The sequence below is a fragment of the Benincasa hispida genome, chromosome 12, assembly GCF_009727055.1.
Source record: "Benincasa hispida cultivar B227 chromosome 12, ASM972705v1, whole genome shotgun sequence".
Lineage (NCBI taxonomy): Eukaryota > Viridiplantae > Streptophyta > Magnoliopsida > Cucurbitales > Cucurbitaceae > Benincasa > Benincasa hispida.
Window position 1 is genome coordinate 33,083,780 of NC_052360.1, and position 21,186 is coordinate 33,104,965.

General features: G+C 31.4%; 2 protein-coding genes and 1 long non-coding RNA gene across 5 annotated transcripts; 1 reads left to right on the plus strand and 2 right to left on the minus strand.

Moving 5' to 3' along the window:
• The first annotated feature begins 3,865 nt into the window (after nt 1–3,865).
• Nucleotides 3,866–7,815, plus strand: LOC120067948 (uridine 5'-monophosphate synthase). The gene is made up of 6 exons (XM_039019595.1): nt 3,866–4,821; nt 4,954–5,037; nt 5,511–5,593; nt 5,701–5,788; nt 6,175–6,429; nt 7,328–7,815. Exons 1-6 carry the CDS (start codon nt 4,015–4,017, stop codon nt 7,454–7,456), a joined length of 1,446 nt encoding a protein of 481 aa, XP_038875523.1. The 5' UTR covers nt 3,866–4,014; the 3' UTR covers nt 7,457–7,815.
• Nucleotides 7,816–8,750: 935 nt separating this feature from the next.
• On the minus strand, nt 8,751–10,286 carry LOC120068501. 2 transcript variants are annotated; one of them, XR_005479216.1, is made up of 3 exons: nt 9,558–10,286; nt 9,017–9,422; nt 8,751–8,943 (listed from the first exon to the last, which is right to left on the minus strand). It is a non-coding gene; the product is annotated as an uncharacterized LOC120068501 (long non-coding RNA). The 2 variants fall into 2 exon arrangements; XR_005479217.1 differs by having other exon boundaries at nt 9,017–9,479.
• A 2,154-nt stretch (nt 10,287–12,440) lies between these two features.
• LOC120092697 (E3 ubiquitin-protein ligase DIS1-like) lies at nt 12,441–15,115 on the minus strand. 2 transcript variants are annotated; one of them, XM_039050849.1, is made up of 5 exons: nt 14,876–15,115; nt 14,703–14,769; nt 14,138–14,375; nt 13,433–13,819; nt 12,441–13,001 (listed from the first exon to the last, which is right to left on the minus strand). In XM_039050849.1, exons 3-5 carry the CDS (start codon nt 14,345–14,347, stop codon nt 12,681–12,683), a joined length of 918 nt encoding a protein of 305 aa, XP_038906777.1. In that variant the 5' UTR covers nt 14,348–14,375; nt 14,703–14,769; nt 14,876–15,115; the 3' UTR covers nt 12,441–12,680. The 2 variants fall into 2 exon arrangements, with proteins under 2 accessions (XP_038906777.1, XP_038906778.1); XM_039050850.1 differs by lacking the exon at nt 14,703–14,769.
• Nucleotides 15,116–21,186: the final 6,071 nt, after the last annotated feature.

Genomic DNA, 21,186 nt, shown 5'->3' on the forward strand with positions numbered 1-21,186 from the left:
GCTTTCAAAGGCAATATAATATCTTAAGAAATAATTTGAGATGAAAGATCTCGAAAAAATAAAATTTTACCTTGGTTTGGAAATTCAGCATTTAGCAAATGGAATATTTATTTATCAGTCAACTTATATAGGAAAAATTTTGAAAAGATTTTATATGGACAAAACACATCCATTAAATATTCCAATGGAAGTTCGTTCACTGGATTTAAAGAAAGATATATTTCGACCTCGAGGAGATAATGAATAACTTACTGGTCTTGAAGTACCATACCTTAGTGCAATTGGCGTACTTATGTATCTTGTTAATAATACAAGACCAAATATTGCATTTTCAGTAAATTTATTAGCTAGATATAGTTATTCTCCTACAAAAAGACATTGGAACGAAATTAAACATATACTTCGTCTCCGGGGAACAATCGATATGAGTTTGTTTTATTCAAATAAATCAAATTTTAGTCTAGTTGATTATACAGATTCTGGATATTTATCTGATCCACACAAAGCTAGATCTCAAACAACTTATTTATTTACATATGGAGGAACTACTATATCATGGCGATCGGTGAAACAAACCATAATGGCCACTTCCTCAAATCATGCTGAAATTCTTGAAATCACGAGGCTAATCGAGAATGTATATGACTAAGGTCAATGATTCAGCATATTTGTGAAACGTGTGACTTGTCTTTTAATAAAAATCTTCCAACAATGTTATACGAATACAACACAACTTGCATAGCACAAATCAAAGAAGTATATATTAAAGGAGTTAGAATAAAACATATTTCACTGAAACTTTTCTACGTTCATGATCTTGAAGAAAATGGCAACATCACTGTGCAACAAATTTGTTTGAAGGATAATCTGACAGACTTATTTACAAAGGCATTACCAACCGCAACTTTTGAAAAATCGGTACACAACATTGAAATACGGCGATTCAGAGATCTTAAGTGATGTTTGCGTGAGGGGAGTAAATATATTGTATTCTTTTAGGAGTATGTATTATATGAAATATGTACTATTTTTCCTTCACTAAGGTTTTTTTTTTTTTTTTCCATTGGTTTTTTTCTAGTAAGGTTTTAACTAGACATATTTATATATATATATATAAGATGGACATCTAAGAGAAGTATTATAAATATCATAAAAATAGATGCCCAATGCTTAGTGTCTTAAAAACCATGTGTCATTTTTCATGTTGTCCATGTACCTTGTAATAATTCATGCTTAGTATCCATGTAAGTCAAATTCTACTTACCACTTTACCTATAAATAATGACATTTAATGGTCTTAATATTATGCACATTGTGAGAATAAAAAGAAAATTTCATATATTTCCTATTTCCATAAAATTATAATTTTAGTTATTTTTAATTTAGTTATATTTTTATTATTTATTATTATTATTAATATATATATATATATAATTTTCTTCATATCCGTGTGCTCCATTGTGCTCTCAATTTCACAACAATACGCAGTTTCATAAGTTTTTTTAAGTGCTCTTAAAGTAGTCTTAAATCTCAATAAATAAAGTGACAAAAAAAATGTGTATGGTTATTTGTTGTTAATAAATTTTTTTTTATTAAAAATGACTTAAATAGACGGTCCTTTCAAGGAAATGCTTTCTTAAAAGTTGTAAAAAATAAAAAATATATAAAAACATAGAGAAAGAAGGAGTAGAGATGTCCACGGGGTAGGGTTGGGGATTGCATTCCCCGTCCCTATCCTCGCCTCCCATTTCTTTCCCATCCCCGTGAAATTTCCCATGGGATACGAGTTCCCCTTGGGGATCAGTTCCCTGCAGAAAAATTTCCCCCCTTAGTGTTTTTTTTTAAAAGAATCAATTAATTTAAATCAGATAAAATTTATTAAATATTAACTCTATCATTCAATTATTTATTAGGGTTAACTTTACATAACAATTTGAATTTAATGATAAATTACTCAAATTTTGATCTAAAAAATATAAATTAAATTATTCACATATATAATGTAAATGTAAATATTGAAGTTAAACATATTCATTATCGGGATGAATAAACAATCAAACTTGAAATTCAAATATAATGTTTATATAAGAATAATAATGACATAACATTAAATAATTATACCAAATAAATAAATAGATGCTAATCCAGGCGGGGACGGGGAATGTCTCCCATCCCCATCCCCGTTTAGCTTATGGAGAATTTTTTCCCACTCCCTCCTTCATTTCCCATCCCATTTGGGACGAGATCTGCAAGAAAATTGAGCATCTCTAAGAAGGAGAAAAAAAAAATGCAACAATGAAAAAAAATGAAAAAAGACATACCTCATTTGGTCCCACTGGGTGCGATATTCAAATTGATATTAAATAATATCAAATTTGACCAAATTATTTTATTTAATCCAATGGTCATGATGAAAACGTGTGGCGTCATCTAGGGGTGTTCAAATAAACCGACAACCGAACAACCCGGACTACTCAACCCAAAATATAAGGGTTGGGTTGAATTAATTTTGTTTTTGGGTCGTAGGTTGGTTAAAAAAAAATTGGGTGACCCAACTCAACCTGAATTATATATATATACATATAATATATTATATATTTTTATTTTTATTTAAAATTTGATTACTTTTATTGGATTAATTTGGGAATTTTAAATATATTTCTTTTAAAATTGTTATGATATTTGTCTTTATTTAAAATTTGCAATAAATATCTTAGATATTTGGTATTTGGCATTTCAATTTTACGAGATAGTCATGTGTTGTATATAAATTTATATATTTTTAATTAAAAAAATTATAACCCGACAACCAAATCGAGTCGAATTTGAATTTGAAGAGTTGGGTTGGGTTAGAGATTTTATTTGTGTTCTTTAGGTTGTCAACCTAACCAACCCAAATTTTCAGGTTGGTTCAAACAATATCTCAACCCAACCCATCCCATGTACACCCCTAAGCATCATTGGTATTTATCAATTTATGTCTAATTTTAATTTAGTACACATGTCAACCTTTAATTGGACCTAATTTGATGATTTGACAATTTTATCATTAATTTGAGAAATGATGTGTCAATTTCTATTTGGTCCAAAATTTCTTATTTGCAACTATGAAAAAAAATGAAAAGGACATACCTTACACACAAACACAAAAAAGAAAAAAGAAAAAAGAAGAGATACATGAAACAACAAAATTTGAGAATCTGTCTACCTCCAAGTTGAAAGAAAAAGTTAGAAGAAAGGGTGAAAAACACTTTTAACTGTTGATGAAATTAAAAAGTATTAGGTAAAACAAAATTTCAATTAAAAAAAATGAAAGTAAACAAAACTGGGAAGAGCATGTTGACAAAATTAGATTTCAAATTATAATTTAGCCATTTATAGAGAAAAATTATATTATCAAATCCTAAAGTTTGTTCCTCTGAGTCGTTTTAGATTTAAGAAAAAAAAAATGAGAATTTTAACTTTGGTGGCAAGAGATGCAACCTTTATCTATATATTTATATAGTTTGTGGTTCATTTATCAAATTGGTAATTCTAAACTTTGCAATTTATCCAAATCTAAACCATTAGACGAAAATTGAAAATACAAAATCATATTAAACACAAAATATAACGTAATTAGATATTATTTTGATACAAAATTGAGAGTAAAAATATAGTTTTTTTAAAAGAAAATTTTCAAAATTTTCAAAATATAAAAATTATTTACACAAAATAACAAAATTTAATCTCCTTTCATTTCTCTTTTTAAAAACTTAATTAACACACCTTAAAAAAAAATGAGAAAATAATATAATTAGAAATTTCCAAAAAAGAAAAACATACAAGAAAAAGAAAAAGGACCAAAAAAAGATAAAAGTTTGAATTTTTAGGTTCTTCACATCAGCAAGTGGCAATCCCACACAAGCCAAAAGCTGAAGCAGCCGCCGTACTCTTCGTCTTCCATCAACAAACTCCGAAAATCTCTCTAAGAACTGTCCGCCATTGATACACAGTCGCAGAAGCTCCCAGCCAATGTCATCATCATCATCAGTTTCCCCAGCAATGGAGTCCTTGGTTCTGCAACTTCACGAAATCTCCGCTGTTAAGTTCGGCAACTTCAAGCTCAAGTCCGGTATATACTCTCCTATATACATTGATCTTCGTGTTATTGTCTCATATCCTTCACTCCTCTCCCAAATCTCCAAAACCCTAATCTCTTCTCTCCCCTCATCCACCTCCTACGACCTCGTTTGCGGTGTTCCTTACACCGCCCTTCCTATTGCAACTTGCATCTCCGTTTCTAACCATGTTCCCATGGTTATGCGTCGCAAGGAGATCAAGGATTACGGCACTGCAAAAGCGATCGAAGGTCATTACCAAGCGGATCAAATATGTTTGATTATTGAGGATTTGGTGACGAGCGGTGCTTCGGTTTTGGAAACTGCTGCGCCGCTGCGAGCGGCGGGGCTGAAGGTGAGTGATGCGGTTGTTTTGCTTGATAGAGAGCAGGGCGGACGGGAGAATTTGGAGGAGAATGGGATTAAATTGCATTCGATGATTAAGTTGAGCGAGATGGTGAGGATTTTGAAGGAGAAAGGAAAGGTTGGAGAAGAAATGGAAGGGCTGGTGGCGAGATTCTTGGAGGAGAATCGGAAGGTTGCGGTGCCGAAAATTGAGAAGCCTGTTAAAGTTAAGGCCATTTCCTTTCAAGAAAGAGTGAAGTTAGCGAAGAATCCAATGGGAAAGAGGCTGTTCGAGGTGATGATCGAGAAGGAAAGCAATTTGTGTGTAGCGGCCGATGTTGGCACCGCCTCGGAGCTGCTCGACATCGCCGAGAAAGTAGGAGCTTGTATAATTTCTGAATTTTACACTATTTGTTCATTAACACCCAGATTAAAAAAGTTCAAGGAAATCATCAAGAAATATGTAAATGAATTGAGTTTTAAATAAACAACCATTTGTTTCAATCAGGTTGGTCCAGAGATTTGCTTACTGAAAACTCACGTGGATATACTGCCAGATTTCACCCCAGACTTCGGTTCAAAACTTCGCTCGGTATGTTTATTTCACAAACTTCATTTCTTTCTTTCTTTCTTGGTACTTCTTCCAGATTTTTACAATATCTTGGAACACAGACTAGCTGTTAATGCTTCTCGGTGTACGGTAATGATGATAATAAGAATATCGTTAAACTTATGAACTTGTAAAGTAATAAGTTGGTACTCTGTTTTCACATTACTTCCAGAATTTCAATACCAACATTATGATATCGGCTTAATTTCCTCATAATTTGGAACCCTTTTTGAGGGAGATGTGGAACTATAGTTAGGTTTAAAGGCTTTTGTATTCAAAGAGAAATATAACTGTCCTTCTGTCTCCTAACCCAAGTTCTCAACAACAATCAGAGTGATATCTTGTAAATTTTGTCTATTGTTTTTGGTTATTTCTTCTTTGAATTTTTGTTTTGGCATGATGGTTTTGAGAAAAAACTGCTACATGCTTGCTTACATTATCTCACTGCAATGCAGATTGCTGAGAAACACAACTTCTTAATCTTTGAAGATCGCAAGTTTGCAGACATTGGAAATACAGTGACAATGCAGTATGAAGGGTGGGCCTCTCAACTTTCAAAACTAGCTTTTCTGCCTCTTATTTTCATTTTCTTTTACTCTCCAGTAACGCCTTGGGGTCCTGAAATCTTGTGTTTTGCAAATGCAGGGGTATTTTTCATATACTAGACTGGGCAGATATGGTCAATGCTCACATTATCTCTGGTCCTGGAATTGTAAATGGATTGAAATTAAAGGTATGCAGCAACACTCAATGATAGTTTAAGCAGTGTGTTTTTTTTTTTTTTTTTGGATATCCATGAGTAATCAGGTTAGTTTACGCACACTTCGACTAAATTAATCCTAGGTAAATAGCCACCATGGATTGAACTCATTACCTTTTCTTAGCCGTTTGTCAACCCAAGCCTTTTATTTACCACTATTAAGCAGTGTTCACAAGGTCTATTCAATCAAACTTCTAAAAGACATTAAAATGGTGTTTTTTTAGATGAATTACTTGTGCTTTTTTCCAACCATGTTTATTGTACAAGTATTTCATTTAAAAGTACTATTTTCTATAAGTATTCTAGACAAATGCTTTCTTCATTAGCGATTTAGTTGTCTTGTCACCATGAATGTTTAGGGGCTGCCTCGAGGTAGGGGTCTTTTACTGCTGGCTGAAATGAGCTCAGCTGGAAATCTTGCCACGGGAGACTATACATCTGCAGCCGTTAAAATTGCAGAAGAACATTCTGATTTCGTCATCGGCTTCATTTCGGTTAATCCAGCATCCTGGCCAGGTGCGCCTAGAAATCCAACATTCATTCATGCCACCCCTGGAGTCCAAATGGTTAAGGGTGGAGACAATCTTGGACAGCAATACAATACACCCTATTCTGTAAGTTCTATCCATTATTTACTTCTGCATCTTCTGTTCCCCATCATTAGGCATGCATTTTGTTATCGAATATAGAATTTTACTTGACTTCCATCTTTTTTAATCTTTCTTCATTCGCACTAATCGGTTGTTGATATAGGGAAGTTGTAGTCTGTGGAGAAGGGAAAAGGAGAAACTGCTGAACTTTTGATATTTTCTTGTTTTCTTTTTGTTATTTATATGATTAAAGTGAAAAAAGAAAAAAAAGTAAAAGAACTGGGGATGGAGTTCAAATCCCATAATATTCATTATTCACACCTTTAAGGTTTCATTTGATAATCATTTGGTTTTTTAAAATTAAGCTTATAAACACTACTTCCACCTGATTCCTTTCTTTTGTTATCTACTTTTTAAGAGTATTTTAAAAAACCATGCCAATTTTTTAAAACTAGAAAACAGCCTGTTTGGTAATCATTTGGTTTTTTAAAATTAAGCTTATAGATACCATTTTCATCTATTGGTTTTATGGTTTGTTGTCTACATTTTAAGAGTGTTTTTAAAATCAAATTGAAAATTTGAAAACTTAAAAAAACAAAAAATTCAAAAACTTGTTTTTTGGTTTTAGAGATTGACTTAGAAATCAAATGACTTGAAATATGAAAATTGAGGAAGAAATTGTGAAAGCTTGTTATTGTGTTAAACCATAACTTCTAAAAATTTGTTTTTGGACGAATTTGACTAACGCTTTAAATGTCTAATTAGGAAAGATAAAAACTCACGTAACAAATACAAATTTCAAAAATCAAATCGTTATCAAACGAGTAGCCTAGTAATATCCAAACAACTCAATAATGTAAGAGGCTTAGACGGTTGCCCTAACGGCATAAAGCCAACTGAGCTTGAGAAATGATGTGTGCAGGTTGTATACGACAGAGGAAGTGATATCATAATTGTGGGGCGTGGGATAATAAAGGCAGAAAATCCCGCAGATGCAGCCAGAGAGTATCGTTTGCAAGGATGGGATGCATATTTAGCTAAGACTTCCTAGAACAATTTTTCCATTAGCTTTGATAACAACGCCTCTACCCAATGAATGCCAGTTTCTTCTACTTTTCCTTTTGGCTGGAGTTCCTTTCCCTACATGCTTTTGCTTGCAGGGACTTGGAGGAGATATCTATTTAAGAGAAAGCACTACTGAGTCAGCTTTCAAATAGTTTTAACCTATTTTCAGGTCTAGGAATAAATGGAAAAATTAATAATCAGTTTGAGGTTTTTCAGTTGTAACCTGTGAGCATTGCTATGTGTTCTATGTAATCCTTTGGGTTAATCATGACAATGAAATAGTTTTAGCAGATTTCTTTTTTACCCATGAGCTTAAGTTACAAGTTGAGTTCTTGTTTGTATCTATTTAGTTTTAAAATTCAGTTTTTTTTTCCCCAATCTTTGAGGCAAACAAATTAACAACAAACAATTCTACAAACTACATCTTAACTTCCTCATGAATGATAGAGAGAATACCATATGAAAAATCATCTTTCTGGATCAAGGAACAATCCTAAGAGGATGTTAAAACTGCCAAACCATGGGCAGATTTGTTCTCTTTGGGAATGTGATAAAAAGAGTACTATTAATAGATTTTTCAACAAAAATAATGCCTCAATGAGGGTTAGTATTGTTCCCCTCAGGATAGCATTACCAAGAAAGTGACGTACCAACATTACTATATTTTATCATGACTATATTCTTTTTCTTCTTGTCTATCACATCATATGCAAAACCAATCATATCTATGCACACATATCTATACACACACACAATGGTCCAAATTTAAATTTAAATTTGAAATTTGGCTCTATGCCAAAAAGGATTTTTTTTTAAATAATATTTTTTAATAAATAATGACAAAAATAGGGTTGGGGAAAGTAATTTAAAAAAGTATCAACAGATTTAGGATAGTGAAATCGTGTATCCAGTACACAATTTTCATGTGGCATACTCGTGTACTCCCATTTAATCCTGACCACGTCAGCTGACTGGTTGATCGATCAAGCGTACTCGTGTACCCGGTACACGAGTTCGCTTATTAATTTTTTTTTTAAAAAAGTAAATTGTTAAAACTTAATTCTTTCATTGTTGCTTATAACTTTTTTTGAATTGTTAAACTTAATTATTAAACTTAATTCTTTCATTATTAAACTTAATTATATATTTAATCTACAATAAAAACATCTTGCACTCATATTAAGAAAAAATACCATGATATTAAATAATATTTACAATTAGTTCTTTTGAGATTTGCAATTTGAAAATGATACAATATGAGATTTAAAAACGACCCCCTGGCCCTTACTCCTCATGGGAGTTGTCTTCGTGTCCCTCTAAATTAGGTTCATTTGTTATCGCTGTCGTCTACGACGAATATGTCTTCGATTGGTGTCAGCTACTTTCTACGTTCATCAATGTTTGCTGACACATTGAACCCAATTCTGGAAGGTTCTGCACTGAATATTGTTGAACATTGCCGATAAAATTATTCTGTAGAATAAAAAAAATATTAAACAATATTCATATTATATATATGAAAAATGTCTGATTTGAAATATCTTACCATGCAGTAATAGTAAGCACCGTTTAGTGAGATAAATCGCCTCGTGATCGAATTGTACCATGGAAAGTAGTCATCTGATACAGCTAGCCCATCTGTTAATTCTCCATGTGCACAACGATCATGTCGCCCATGCCAGTAGGATAAATACTTCGCATGGGTTCGACGCCAGTCTTGGTTATGCTTACCTCTTAAATCGATCTGGTGTAATTCTGGGAGTGTATAGAACAACGAAGGTATCGTTTGTCGCATCCCGAACTGTCTCAGCACACGATCTGGATGATGTCACTCTACTATATGGAAGCATATAAGAGGGCTAACAGGCAACCAAATGTCTTCACCATCACGACAATAATCAGGTAAGGATGACCAAATTTGTGAGTATGGCGTCAGCATGTCGAATGTTTTCCTGTACACGAGCAACATATTTGCTGACTGTTCAGAGACAACTAATACACCACTCCATCTAAAATTATAAAAAATACAATTAATTTATATTCTTACATAAAATGGTAACGAAATAAATATATAAATAAAATAATACCTGGCACTAAGTGGCTGATGATCTGGGGCCTGTAGTTGAACTAGTGGTGCTACGATTGGAAATCGATTATAAACCCACATTTGTAATAGTATCAGTGCCCTCTATTTCCAACGCTTGTGCATTGAAAGCCCGACAAAGTTCTCTGTACAACCATGCAAGACATGCACCACCCCACGAGTACGTACCAGCGTGCTCGAAATTAGACAAAAATAGAAGGAACATAAGATGCACCAGAGTATTTGACTTGTTGGCAAATAAAAACCCTCTAATAAACTGCAGGATGTATGCTCGTGCGTACCTACGTACGTTGATGTCGTCGGCATCGGGAGGTAATTCGAGAAATTGGGACGCCAACCAAGGGATACTCAATCTTGATCCCTTCAGATCCTCTGGTAGAACGCCTAAGAGCTCTTCACAGACGTTCTTCCAGTCATACTCTAGTGAGCCTGTCAGTAGTTGCACGTCCACTCTTAACCCAAATTGTACGGCGACATCCTGCAACGTAATAGTGCATTTCCCATAGGGCAGGTGAAATGTGTAGGTCTCTGATCTCCGGCGCTCAACCAGAGCAGTAATCAGGTGCCAATCAAGCTGGATGAAACCAATCTGTGCAACCCCAAGAAGACCCGCCTCCTGAACGTATGGAATGATGCGATGATCAAATGGGATAATACTTTGTGCAGTCGCCACGATGCGTGTTTTGTTGGTATAATTGGACAGGATTAGAAGGACCAGGCTCCATTACCTAAAAAGTTCAAATTATGTTACATAATAGAATTGATAACATAAAAGATACATAAAAAGTACATAAGAAAATACAATTACATAAAATAAGTTTATTAAATAAATTCATTATAAATACATAAAGAATACAAGTAAAAAAATAAAAATAAAAATCCTAATGACCTGAAGACGACGAAGCACCCAGTGTACGGTGTGGACAAGTGTGTCTGTTATGTCCTTCTCTCTTACAAGTTCTACATCACACTTTTTGACTTGCACTACGACAATTTCGTAGTGTTCCGTCACACAATATTTTTTTACAGCAAGCTGTAAATCTTCTTTGGTATTAAATAACATTTCCTTATGTATTAAACTACAGTTATCTACTCCTACATTCCTTTCTTCCAAAGTAGACCCTAGCTCAAACATTGAATTTGTCATTTCCCAATCTATTTGGTTGAACATTTCCGACGATACCAACTCAAGATCTTGTTCACCACTACCGTCGTTTCCAAATAATTCATCCACTTCAACGTCGATGTCACTATCTCCATCATTTTCAGGTTCAAGAATTACTAAATCTTCAGAACGCATTGATATATTTATTATGTTTTTTTCAACTGTTATAATTGACAAAAAAATATGTTAATATGTCAACCCAACAAATTCTAATTTCTAAGTTTTCTAAGTTTAAATCAATCATATATAAACTAAATTATACATAAGCTATACATATAAGATTTCTATATAATAGACTATACAACATAAACTATATAATACACTATATATAAACTATACATAAATTATACATACATAAACTATAACTATTTATACATACATAAACTATAACTATTTATACATACATAAACTATAACTATACATAAACTATACAAAAATGTAGGAATATACCAAGCAAAATTCAGCCCAAAAACATGCAAAAACATATATATAAATACAGATCAGCCCAACTAGAGAAAGAAATATACCAAGCAAAATTCGGCAGCAAAAAATGTAGGAAAATCGAGCAACACGACCACTAGATTCGGTGAAGATCAAATGGAGGACTGAAAGTCGAGCAAAATCGAAATTTTGGAAGATTTCGGTGAAATAGAGGCTTCGGTGAGGAAAATCAACGATGGTTTCGGTGAGGGAAAACGGCGGTAGGGAATAAGAATAGGCGTTTCGGTGAGGAAGAAGAAGGGTTCGGGCGGAGCTTTTAAGGCGTGGAAGTTGTGTACCGATACACGACTTAGGGTAATTGTGTACCCGATACACGATTCCCTCAGTCAAACCTGCATGACTGCCACGCCAGACTGGGCGTGCCAAGTGGCCAGGGAATTGTGTACCCAGTACACAATTTAGGCTTTATCATGTACCGGATATACGATTTAAACACCTATTTTTGGGAATACTTTCCCCCAACCCTATTTTTGTCATTATTTATTAAAAAAACATTATTTAAAAAATAAAATTCGTCAAAAAGCTGAGACTTTGAAATGGACGAGGTCCAAATCATTGTTGCAAACTAGATGGTTCTGTTCTGTCAGTACCCTTTCTATAAAGAACAAAAATGAAGAGCATTTTTGCAGTGAAGGTTAACTTAGAATTTTAGCCTTGAGCTTTTGATTACTCTGGCCCTTTTTAACTTTTAAACTTACAAATTACACAAATTATTCGATTTTATATCTAATAGATGCATTAATTTTGAACTTCTCGTAGATTAATTAGACACAAAACTGAATATTCATATACCAATAAAATTATAAGTTTTGAAAGTTCTTACCCTCGGACTAAACACTTAAAAATCAAAATCATGAATTGGACCTACTTTTCTCAAAATTCCCAACTAGTTAGGGATCAATTTCTTGTTTTGAAAGGGGTGTTTGAAATACTTGATTGAATTTTAAAAAAATATGGAGTTGGATAAATGTACAAACTTTAATATTGAACACTATTGAAGTTGGTGGAGTTGAATTATTTAATACCGACTTATGAAGTCGGTGGCCGAACATCCCCTAAGACGTCTGATGAAACCAAAATCACCAACTTGCCAGAGCATGAAATGGCCTGTCATTTACAAATTAAACCATATAATCATCATTTCACAAATTTTATAAATTGTCCAGTGACTGAACAATTATATGGAGCCATGGCTGCATCTCTAAGAATGGTAACTGATTCTGTTAATACTCAACAAGGAAATATGAGGAGTAAGTTCTGCAATGACGGGGGAGCTTTTCTAAATCATGGTTTCATGCAAGAGCAAAGAGTGTTTGCATCTTAATTGAAAAAAGAAACACATGATTAGAAAGCCATTTACTCTACAAAACGGCAACCAACCTACTGGCCAAGAAGATGGGATTTGAAGTGATAGTTCCTATTCAGCAATTTCTCCCAGTTTCACTGTTCTTTCCAAATTCTACCGGTCACCCTAAGCTTTAGTTCCTTCCGATCCCCACCAGAGAAGAAGAGAGCCATGTTGCGTTGGATAATGAGCCCATCGAAACTGTCCCGAACTTTCCGATGGCTGTCCCTGATGCTTCTGGGCACTCCTTGCCACACCATCTTCCTCCCATTTCCACCTACCTCAAGACTATAGCTGTAGTTCTTTGCATCATTATCATCGCCCATAAACCGTAGAAAAGCGATGTATACTGGAGCCATCCCGAGCTGGAAAGCTTCGAAATGCAGGCAAAAGTACTGACCAAAGCAACTGAAAACCTGAGTTTTAAAATTCTAAATCAGAGTCATCCCACAATCAAGAATTCAAAACTAATATAAACTAATGAGCTTGCGGAACGATCGAACAATGAGGATCCTAGATTTCTAAGCTAGCAAAATCTCTGATTTAGAATCAGAAATAGCTCTAATATACAAGTATATTTTCTGATAGCAAAACCAAATTGAGCATTTCTTCTGACTAATTTCTGATATAGCCTAAATTTGTTCAGCCATCCATCAAAGGATATCCCAATTCCATGAACAGAGGAACTCCAAAGAAATGCATGGTTTCATGCCAATGTCAAATCACTAAAATTTATGTTTCTAGCACGATTATAATGCTCAAAATGTGCATGAGAAATGCTAATGAGATTTTCCTGCCCAAGAGGGTAAGGAACAGAGTGAGCAGTGTGGTCGGTGAGGAAAATTACCGTTAGCATCCACGTTGCATTTTCAACTTCTTGAGGGTTGGATTTTACGTAACGATGGTTGAATGTGCTTCCACTGTGCATGTCTACCTTATGATCATCTTTCAGGTGAGCCACCAAATAGGGTATATCACCAACGACTGAACATTCGGATCCAGCATATGGACAGCTATAAGGTCTATAAACACATTGGGATTCATGTTTGACCTTGCTGTAATATGGATATATGCCAATGCAACCGTAGCTATGATATTTACATGGAAGTTCTAGAGATGCAGCCACCTTCTCCAACGCAAGGCATCTAATATTGCCGAGTTCATGCCTACATGTAGGACAGCGATTGTGCACCCGAGGCTTGCAACCAGAGCACAATGTGTGGCCATTTGAACACTGCAGAAAAAAAAAAAAAAAAAAAAAGAACACCATTAAAGAAAATGCTATCACCCATAAGCTTAAGCACATCCCTTTTGCAATGTACAAAACTTAGAAAGACCAAAATGCACAAAAAATTGATAATAGATTCCACAAAGAAGCATTTCACACAATTCATTCTAACTACAATTCTTCTTTTCTTTTGCTATACACTAAAAACAAACCTCCACAATCATAGAATCTAACAACTACATCAACACCAAAGTTGAGTGAGCATCATCAGTCTGCAAAGTTACCACATCACATAAAGAAGAATTAAACAATTCATAACCAAACCTGATGTATTGGAGGGTACATTGCATTCAAACACACTGGGCATTCCAAAAGCTCGCGAACGCTGCTGGAAACAGCGACATTCGGTTTAAGTTCATTTTGAACTGGATCATCCACAGTTTCCCTGATGTCCATCATATCTTCATTCTGAGGAGGATCAATAACCTCTGGTTTGCTCCGCAAATCATCAAAATAAGGACTTCCAGATGCCATCCTTAAGAGAACAATTTTATATTTCTACCTGAACATATGCACAACAAGTGGTTTCATAATCAATCTTCTCTTTTAAAAAATGAATTCAGAACTGCCATGTAGATAGTACAACAAATAACATGCAAAACAAACAGAATCTGTATCAAGAGAATTCCAAAAAAGAGAATCCAAGGTTTAAATCAGCATTTAATTAATGGAAACCATAAATTTGCAGACAAGGGACGGCGATAAGCACATGGATTCCCTTTCCAAATGATAAAATCTTCACTAATTGCATAATTTGAACACAACTATTTAAAAACCAATAAAAAGAAAAGAAAAGAAAAGTCCACCCTCAAATTCAAAGAAACCCCACCATGGATCTAGGATTTAAATAGCCCAGGAACATTTCCACAAACTTCACATTCTATCAAATCTTGCCTCTGGCAAGAAAAATTATCAAAATCGGAGAAGTGGGTTAAGATTATTGTCAACAATAAGAATTGAAATTGAAGGGAAAACGAAGAAAGAAAAGAGATCGAATTATACCTAAAACCGCGACGAAACAGTGATTGGAAAAGCACGGAAAGCCTCAAAAAGAGCAAGGATTTGGTGGGGGTGAAAGTAAGAACTCAACAACCGCATCGGGGAAATACGAACATCAAAAAGTGAAGGGCGATGCAGCTCAAAGACACAGAAAATTTCAAAATGAAGCCGTTGAGAGAGACAGAAGCAAAGAGGGATTATAGAGAGAGAATTTATTTTCTGAAGAAAAGTACAAAAAAGCAAAGTTTTGAAAAGTCTGTGGGACCTTCCACCATTAATACAATACAATACTTCAATGTTTTGAAAATTTCAAGAACAAGTGATGATCTTTCAACTTTTTCTCCCCCAACCAAACAAATTTCCATTTTGAAATTTGGATATTTTGTTTTTTACTTTTTTGGTACACAATTTTTTTTTTATTTGAGAATAACATCAATTTATAACAGTATCAATTTAAATTATGAATTTTTATAGGTGTATCAATTTATACTTTTCTTTGAATTTTGCATGAAGAATATTTCGTTATACTTATAATTGTTTCAATTAAATTTTCAAACGGTCATAAGTGAATCAATGTAGACTCTTTATTAATAAAAGGTCAAATTGCAAAAACCACTCCTAAAGTATGACGGTAGTTGTAATTACACACTCAAACTTTTAATCGTAAAAATTGGGTTCTAAACTTCTACAACAGTTAAAATTAGACCCTCAACTTAGTCCAAATGATAAAACTTGAATTAACTTATACAATGTTACAATTTATACAATTATATAAGTTTGAAAGTCCAATTTGATCCAATTTTAGCACTATGTAAGTTTGAGGACTTAATTATTAAAATTGAAAGTTTAACGGTATGATTGCAACTACCACTATTCTTTAGAGGTAGTTTTTGTAATTTACCTTTAATACTATATTTCAATCGTTGATGCATCAATTTTTACACGTGTAGACTTCTTCAAATATCTTTAACAAAATGGACGATTCAAATTGATGCATGGATAATTTTCATAAGAAATCCAATCAATTTGATTCCCTCGTGAAATGTTAGAATTTTAATTGATAAAATTATAAGTCTCATACTATATTTACTCGAACATGACATAATTGAGGGTATATGATATAGTTAAAGTAAAGGTTTAAATTGATAAAATTATTAGTTTATCGTTTTAGTTTATATAAGTCTAAAGTTTAAGGATATAAATTAATATATTTTTTTTATTAATACAATACGTTGGGTATGAGAATTTGAATCTCCGACCTCAAACAAATGAGATATCGCTAAATTACTTTTGACTAGTTTGTTTTCACTTTATATCATATAAATGAAGAAAATTTTCAAATGTGTGAAATTTCAAAATTGACTTATATATAACTTGATATTTAATGAGTTGAAATTGGAAGTACAAACAAAAGTTTCCACTTCATGCAATAGATTTCTTAAATATGGTAAATGTTTACCATATTATATAAATTTATTTATCACCGATTTTTAAAAAATATTTAAAAATATTTACGCTTTATAGAAAAAAATTTTAAAAATACAAAATACTTTTGAAACTTTTTTTACTATAAACTACAAAAAAAAAAAAATTGATTTTTTTATTTATAAAAATTTCTTTTAACTTTTAAATATATTAATTGGCTTTGTAATGACAATGCACGCCGCTCAAAACATAATTAAGTTATTGTTTGATTTACTAGTATTCGAGATTTGTATAAAGTGTAATTTGACCTTTTTTTACGATAATGTAAGATGTCCCGACATTTAGAGGTTTTCGAACACCCTAACATGTTCTTAGGGAGGGCATCTCGAAAGTTTTGGATGCCCTCCTACAATATGGATTTTCCAGATACTTATAGGACATCCTTTTTATATATATGTATATCACATTCTTTATTTGTATTTTATAATTAAAATAAATATTCTCAACCATATATATATATAATTATTTTCAAATAAAAGAAAACAAACCAATTTATTAAAAGAATATAGCAAAATGTTACCATATATTATTGATAGACTGCAATAGGCTGTAATAAACAACTATCAGTGTCCAAAAGATGCCTATCGCGATCTATAGCCCACTGATAGATATCTATCGTAGTCTATCACGGTTTATCATTAATAAACAATGATATTTTGCTATACTTGAAAACATTTTCACCAATTTTACCATTAAAATAATTACCCACTATATATATATATCATTTGTTTTTTTATTACACTGTAGTCGTTTTTATTTTCTAATGAAAGATATTCAAATTCAAATTAATATTTATTTTATAAAAAAAATCTTAAATTATTCAAAAAATAATATATAAAAATCGTATACATTGTATTAATTTAAAAAGAAAAATTAAATTAATTAAAATAATTGTGTTATATTAGTTCAAATTTTTATATTAATTATAAAATAATGGATAACTATAAAGACATTTTTAGAATATTATGTAAATTTAACACATTTTCAATAGAAATCCTACTAAACAAACACAATTATTCGAGTATTTTCATATTAACAAAAATATTCTAAAAAATATATATATTTATCTAAAATATTGGACATCTATAATTTTGAGCATCTAAAAAGTTTAGTTATCTATATTCTTAAAAAAAACAAATCAACTTTTAAGTGTTTGATTATAAATAATTTAATATGCAATTCGTTACCTAATTAAATTTCAGAACCCTTCCAAATCTTTTAAGTCAGACCAAAAAAAAAAAAAAACATTTACTAATGACATATTTTTGTAAACTAGTAAATTAAAAGTATATTTTTCAACATCCTCACTTGTAATATTGGATAGACATACATCAACAAGTTTTGTAGTATATATTATTTTTTCTTTTTCATGTATATTAAAAAGTTTGCCTTAAATTTAATGTTGGAAGAAAACTTTAATAATACTCAATGACTTGATTTAAATGGAAATAGTAACTATTAGTTATTAGGGTAAGCTACCCATTTTGATTTAAGGAACCAACAAAATTATGTACTTCTAAAAATAGCAATGGGCAGGACAATATTGGTAAGGTTTATAGGAGTGTTCATGGGTTGGATTGGGTTAAGTTGAAAGACTTATGGTTTGTAAATTTCTTGAATCCAAATAACCCTTATTAAAAAACGAATCTAATCCAACCATGAAATATTTGGATTGGGTTGGGTTGGTTCGGGTTAATCGGGTCATTTATTTAAAATTTTGTTCTAAAAAGAAACAAAAGGTAAATATGTAAAAATCTAATTTAATTATTTTCATGAATTAATATTAACAACTCAATTTCAATTTATATAGCGAAAATTTTCTTTCTAAAGTGCAAATAAACTACTTTTAAGAGTTATTGAAAAACAAATTATTAGAAGAAATATTGAAATTAAATATAATTAAAATCAATATATGTATAAATAATTATGTTATAAGTAACAAAAAAATATATTTTAAAGTTAATAATAAATTCGGGCTGGTTCAGGTTGATTTGGGTTATATTAGGTAAACCCATGAATCAACCCAACTTATAAAATTTTCATTTATTTGAACTCAATTCAATCCAAATGAGTTGATAACCTAACCAAAATCGTACGGTTTGGACTGAGTTGATTCGTTTTTTTGGGTCATCGGGTTTTTTGAACACCCCTAATGCCTTGCTTAAGCTTTTCTTCTAAAGAGATTTGTTGAATCGTATTTAATTTAAGGGTAATGATTAGGTGCAGTCTAGACTCACTTAATTCTATGAAGCCTATTTTCTTTAAATTTATTTTTTTTAAAATCTATTTTTTAAAACAAAAATTGTCATGCGACAAATATTCATTGGATGCTGTATGAACCATACAACAAATTTTTATTTAATTGAAATGTAAAATGCATGTTTTTAAGTTAAATTTTAGGAGGAAAATAGATATCATATTACTTGTTTGATAGTCAAATCATTTTTCTTATTTTCAAAATTTAAATTTCAGAAACTTTTTTCTCCCTATTTCGTATTTGTTTCATGTTCACCCGTTCTAAAAAAACAAATTGCACTTAGCTTTGTTTGTGTGGGAGACGTGCATGATTGTATTTAAATTATAAGTCCATGTTTTGAGCCCTAACTACTTATATATTATTTGAAATTTGTGATATGTATATTTTATATATTATATTAAATTTGAATACAGTATGTGGATTTATATATATATATATATATATTTTGTATTTTAACTTTTAATACACTTTGGAATTGGTTAGAATTTTGAAATATATAAATTATGTTCATTCAACATGTATTTAGTTTCACTCTCATATTTTACATGAAAATATTCATTATTCAAATGCAGAAATGATGGGTTATAATCATCGCACCTTCACTCTAATATTTTAGAACCATGACATATATAAAAGCAATATAATTGAATTAGATCTAAGTCTATTTAATTTTTATTACACTTGTAATCGGTTAGAATTTTGAATTATATTAATTAATTTTGTTCATTCAACATGAATCTCACTCTAATATTTTACACCCATGACATTTACAAAAGCAATATAATTGAATTAGATCTAAGCAAGGATGAAAAATCGTGAAAAATCACATATCCGATAGAGATATTGAGGACTAATATATCTTTGATATGTCTTCTTTCTCGAAATTTCGCATATCTTTTTGGACTAATATCTTTTTGCAACTCAACAAAGTTATGGATATTTTGTAATCTGATTAATTTTCATTTTCAAAGAAACTAAATTTAGAAAAACCACAAAAAGACTCTGACCATGGCTATAAAGCTGGTGAACTAGGAATTAGTCTTTTCACCGAAGAATCTCAATCCACACATGCCACATAAGACTCCAACCATGCCCATAAAGTTGATGGACTAGGAATTGAAAATCTAAATTTTGTGAAAAATAAATTAATTTTATAAATTTTATAATTAAAAACAAATTACTTTTCTGAGCTTAAGTATTCAATCTCTTGTTTTTTTTTTTTTTTTTAAAAAAATTAATCTCTAAAAAAACTATTCACAATCTTAAATGAAAATATATATATAAAAAAACAAAATAGAGAAACTAAATTTTAAAAAATGAAAAAAGAGAAAAAAAAAAACAAAATTAAAAAAAAATGAAAAGAAAAATAAAGAATTCAACATAATTTCTTAATATACAAAGGGATTGTTTGGGATGCTGAAATGATGTAGGATGTCTGGGAGAGTTTGGGAGAGTTTTGATGTCTGTGTTTGGGTGTGTAGAGTTAATTATGTTTGAGTTCATATGTCTGTGTTTGGGTGTGCAGAATTCATATGTCAATACTATTTATTTCAATTTTTGTACTCTATAAACACTATATTTTTTTAAAATCTTACAATCCAATTATTGTATCCATCCTATTTGGAATAAAATATTGATTACATTTTTTTATTCTTTCCAATCTCAAGATATGATATACAGTTCAATTTTATATTATTCATTTCAAACTTCTCATTAAAGAAAGCCAAATAGTTTTACAAAATAGTGTTAATTTAAACGGATATGAAATTCAATAAATTCATTCCACAATAAAAAAAAAGACTGTATATGAAATTCATTAAAATCATTCTCCTCAAAAGATTTTACCTAATCTAATGGCCTTATACATGACCATTTTACAACTTGCTTAGAAAAATTTGTATCCATCATGGGTATATGAACTCAAATCCAATTAATTGGTTGAGTCATTAATGAAGTGATTGAATGGGTAGTAGAAATACGAAAGTGGAATAAAATCAACAAACAATCAGAACAATCATTACTAAAGTTAGTGGGCAGTTTAATAAATGAAGTAACTAATAATGCATAATATTGAAAACGTGCAAAAAAAATTAATAAATAGGACTAACACAATTCAAGATTCATCAGGGCATTAGGATTAAAACAACACAGAACAATAATAAAAATGAAACAATAAGTTGCATGTTTAGAAAAATTTGAAATTAAACATGGTTGAAAAATCAAACATGACTGGAAAATCAAAACATGGTAGGATTAAAAATGAAATTGAAAATTTAAAGAGAAAAACATATAACAAGACACAATATTAAAAACGAAACAAGAAACAGAAAAATCTCATCAATAGGTTGCATGTTTAGAAAAATTAAACATGATTGGTATTAGATATAAAACTGATTAGTTAGATATTAGTTATACCATTCTGTTATGCCCTTTATGGTCTTTTTACATTATTATATGATGTATAAATATATCTTCATCAAAGAATAAAAAGCATCGAGTTCAATTCTACTACGATCAAGTATAAACAAATATGATCGAGTATGATCAAGTATGAACGATCGAGTATGATCGA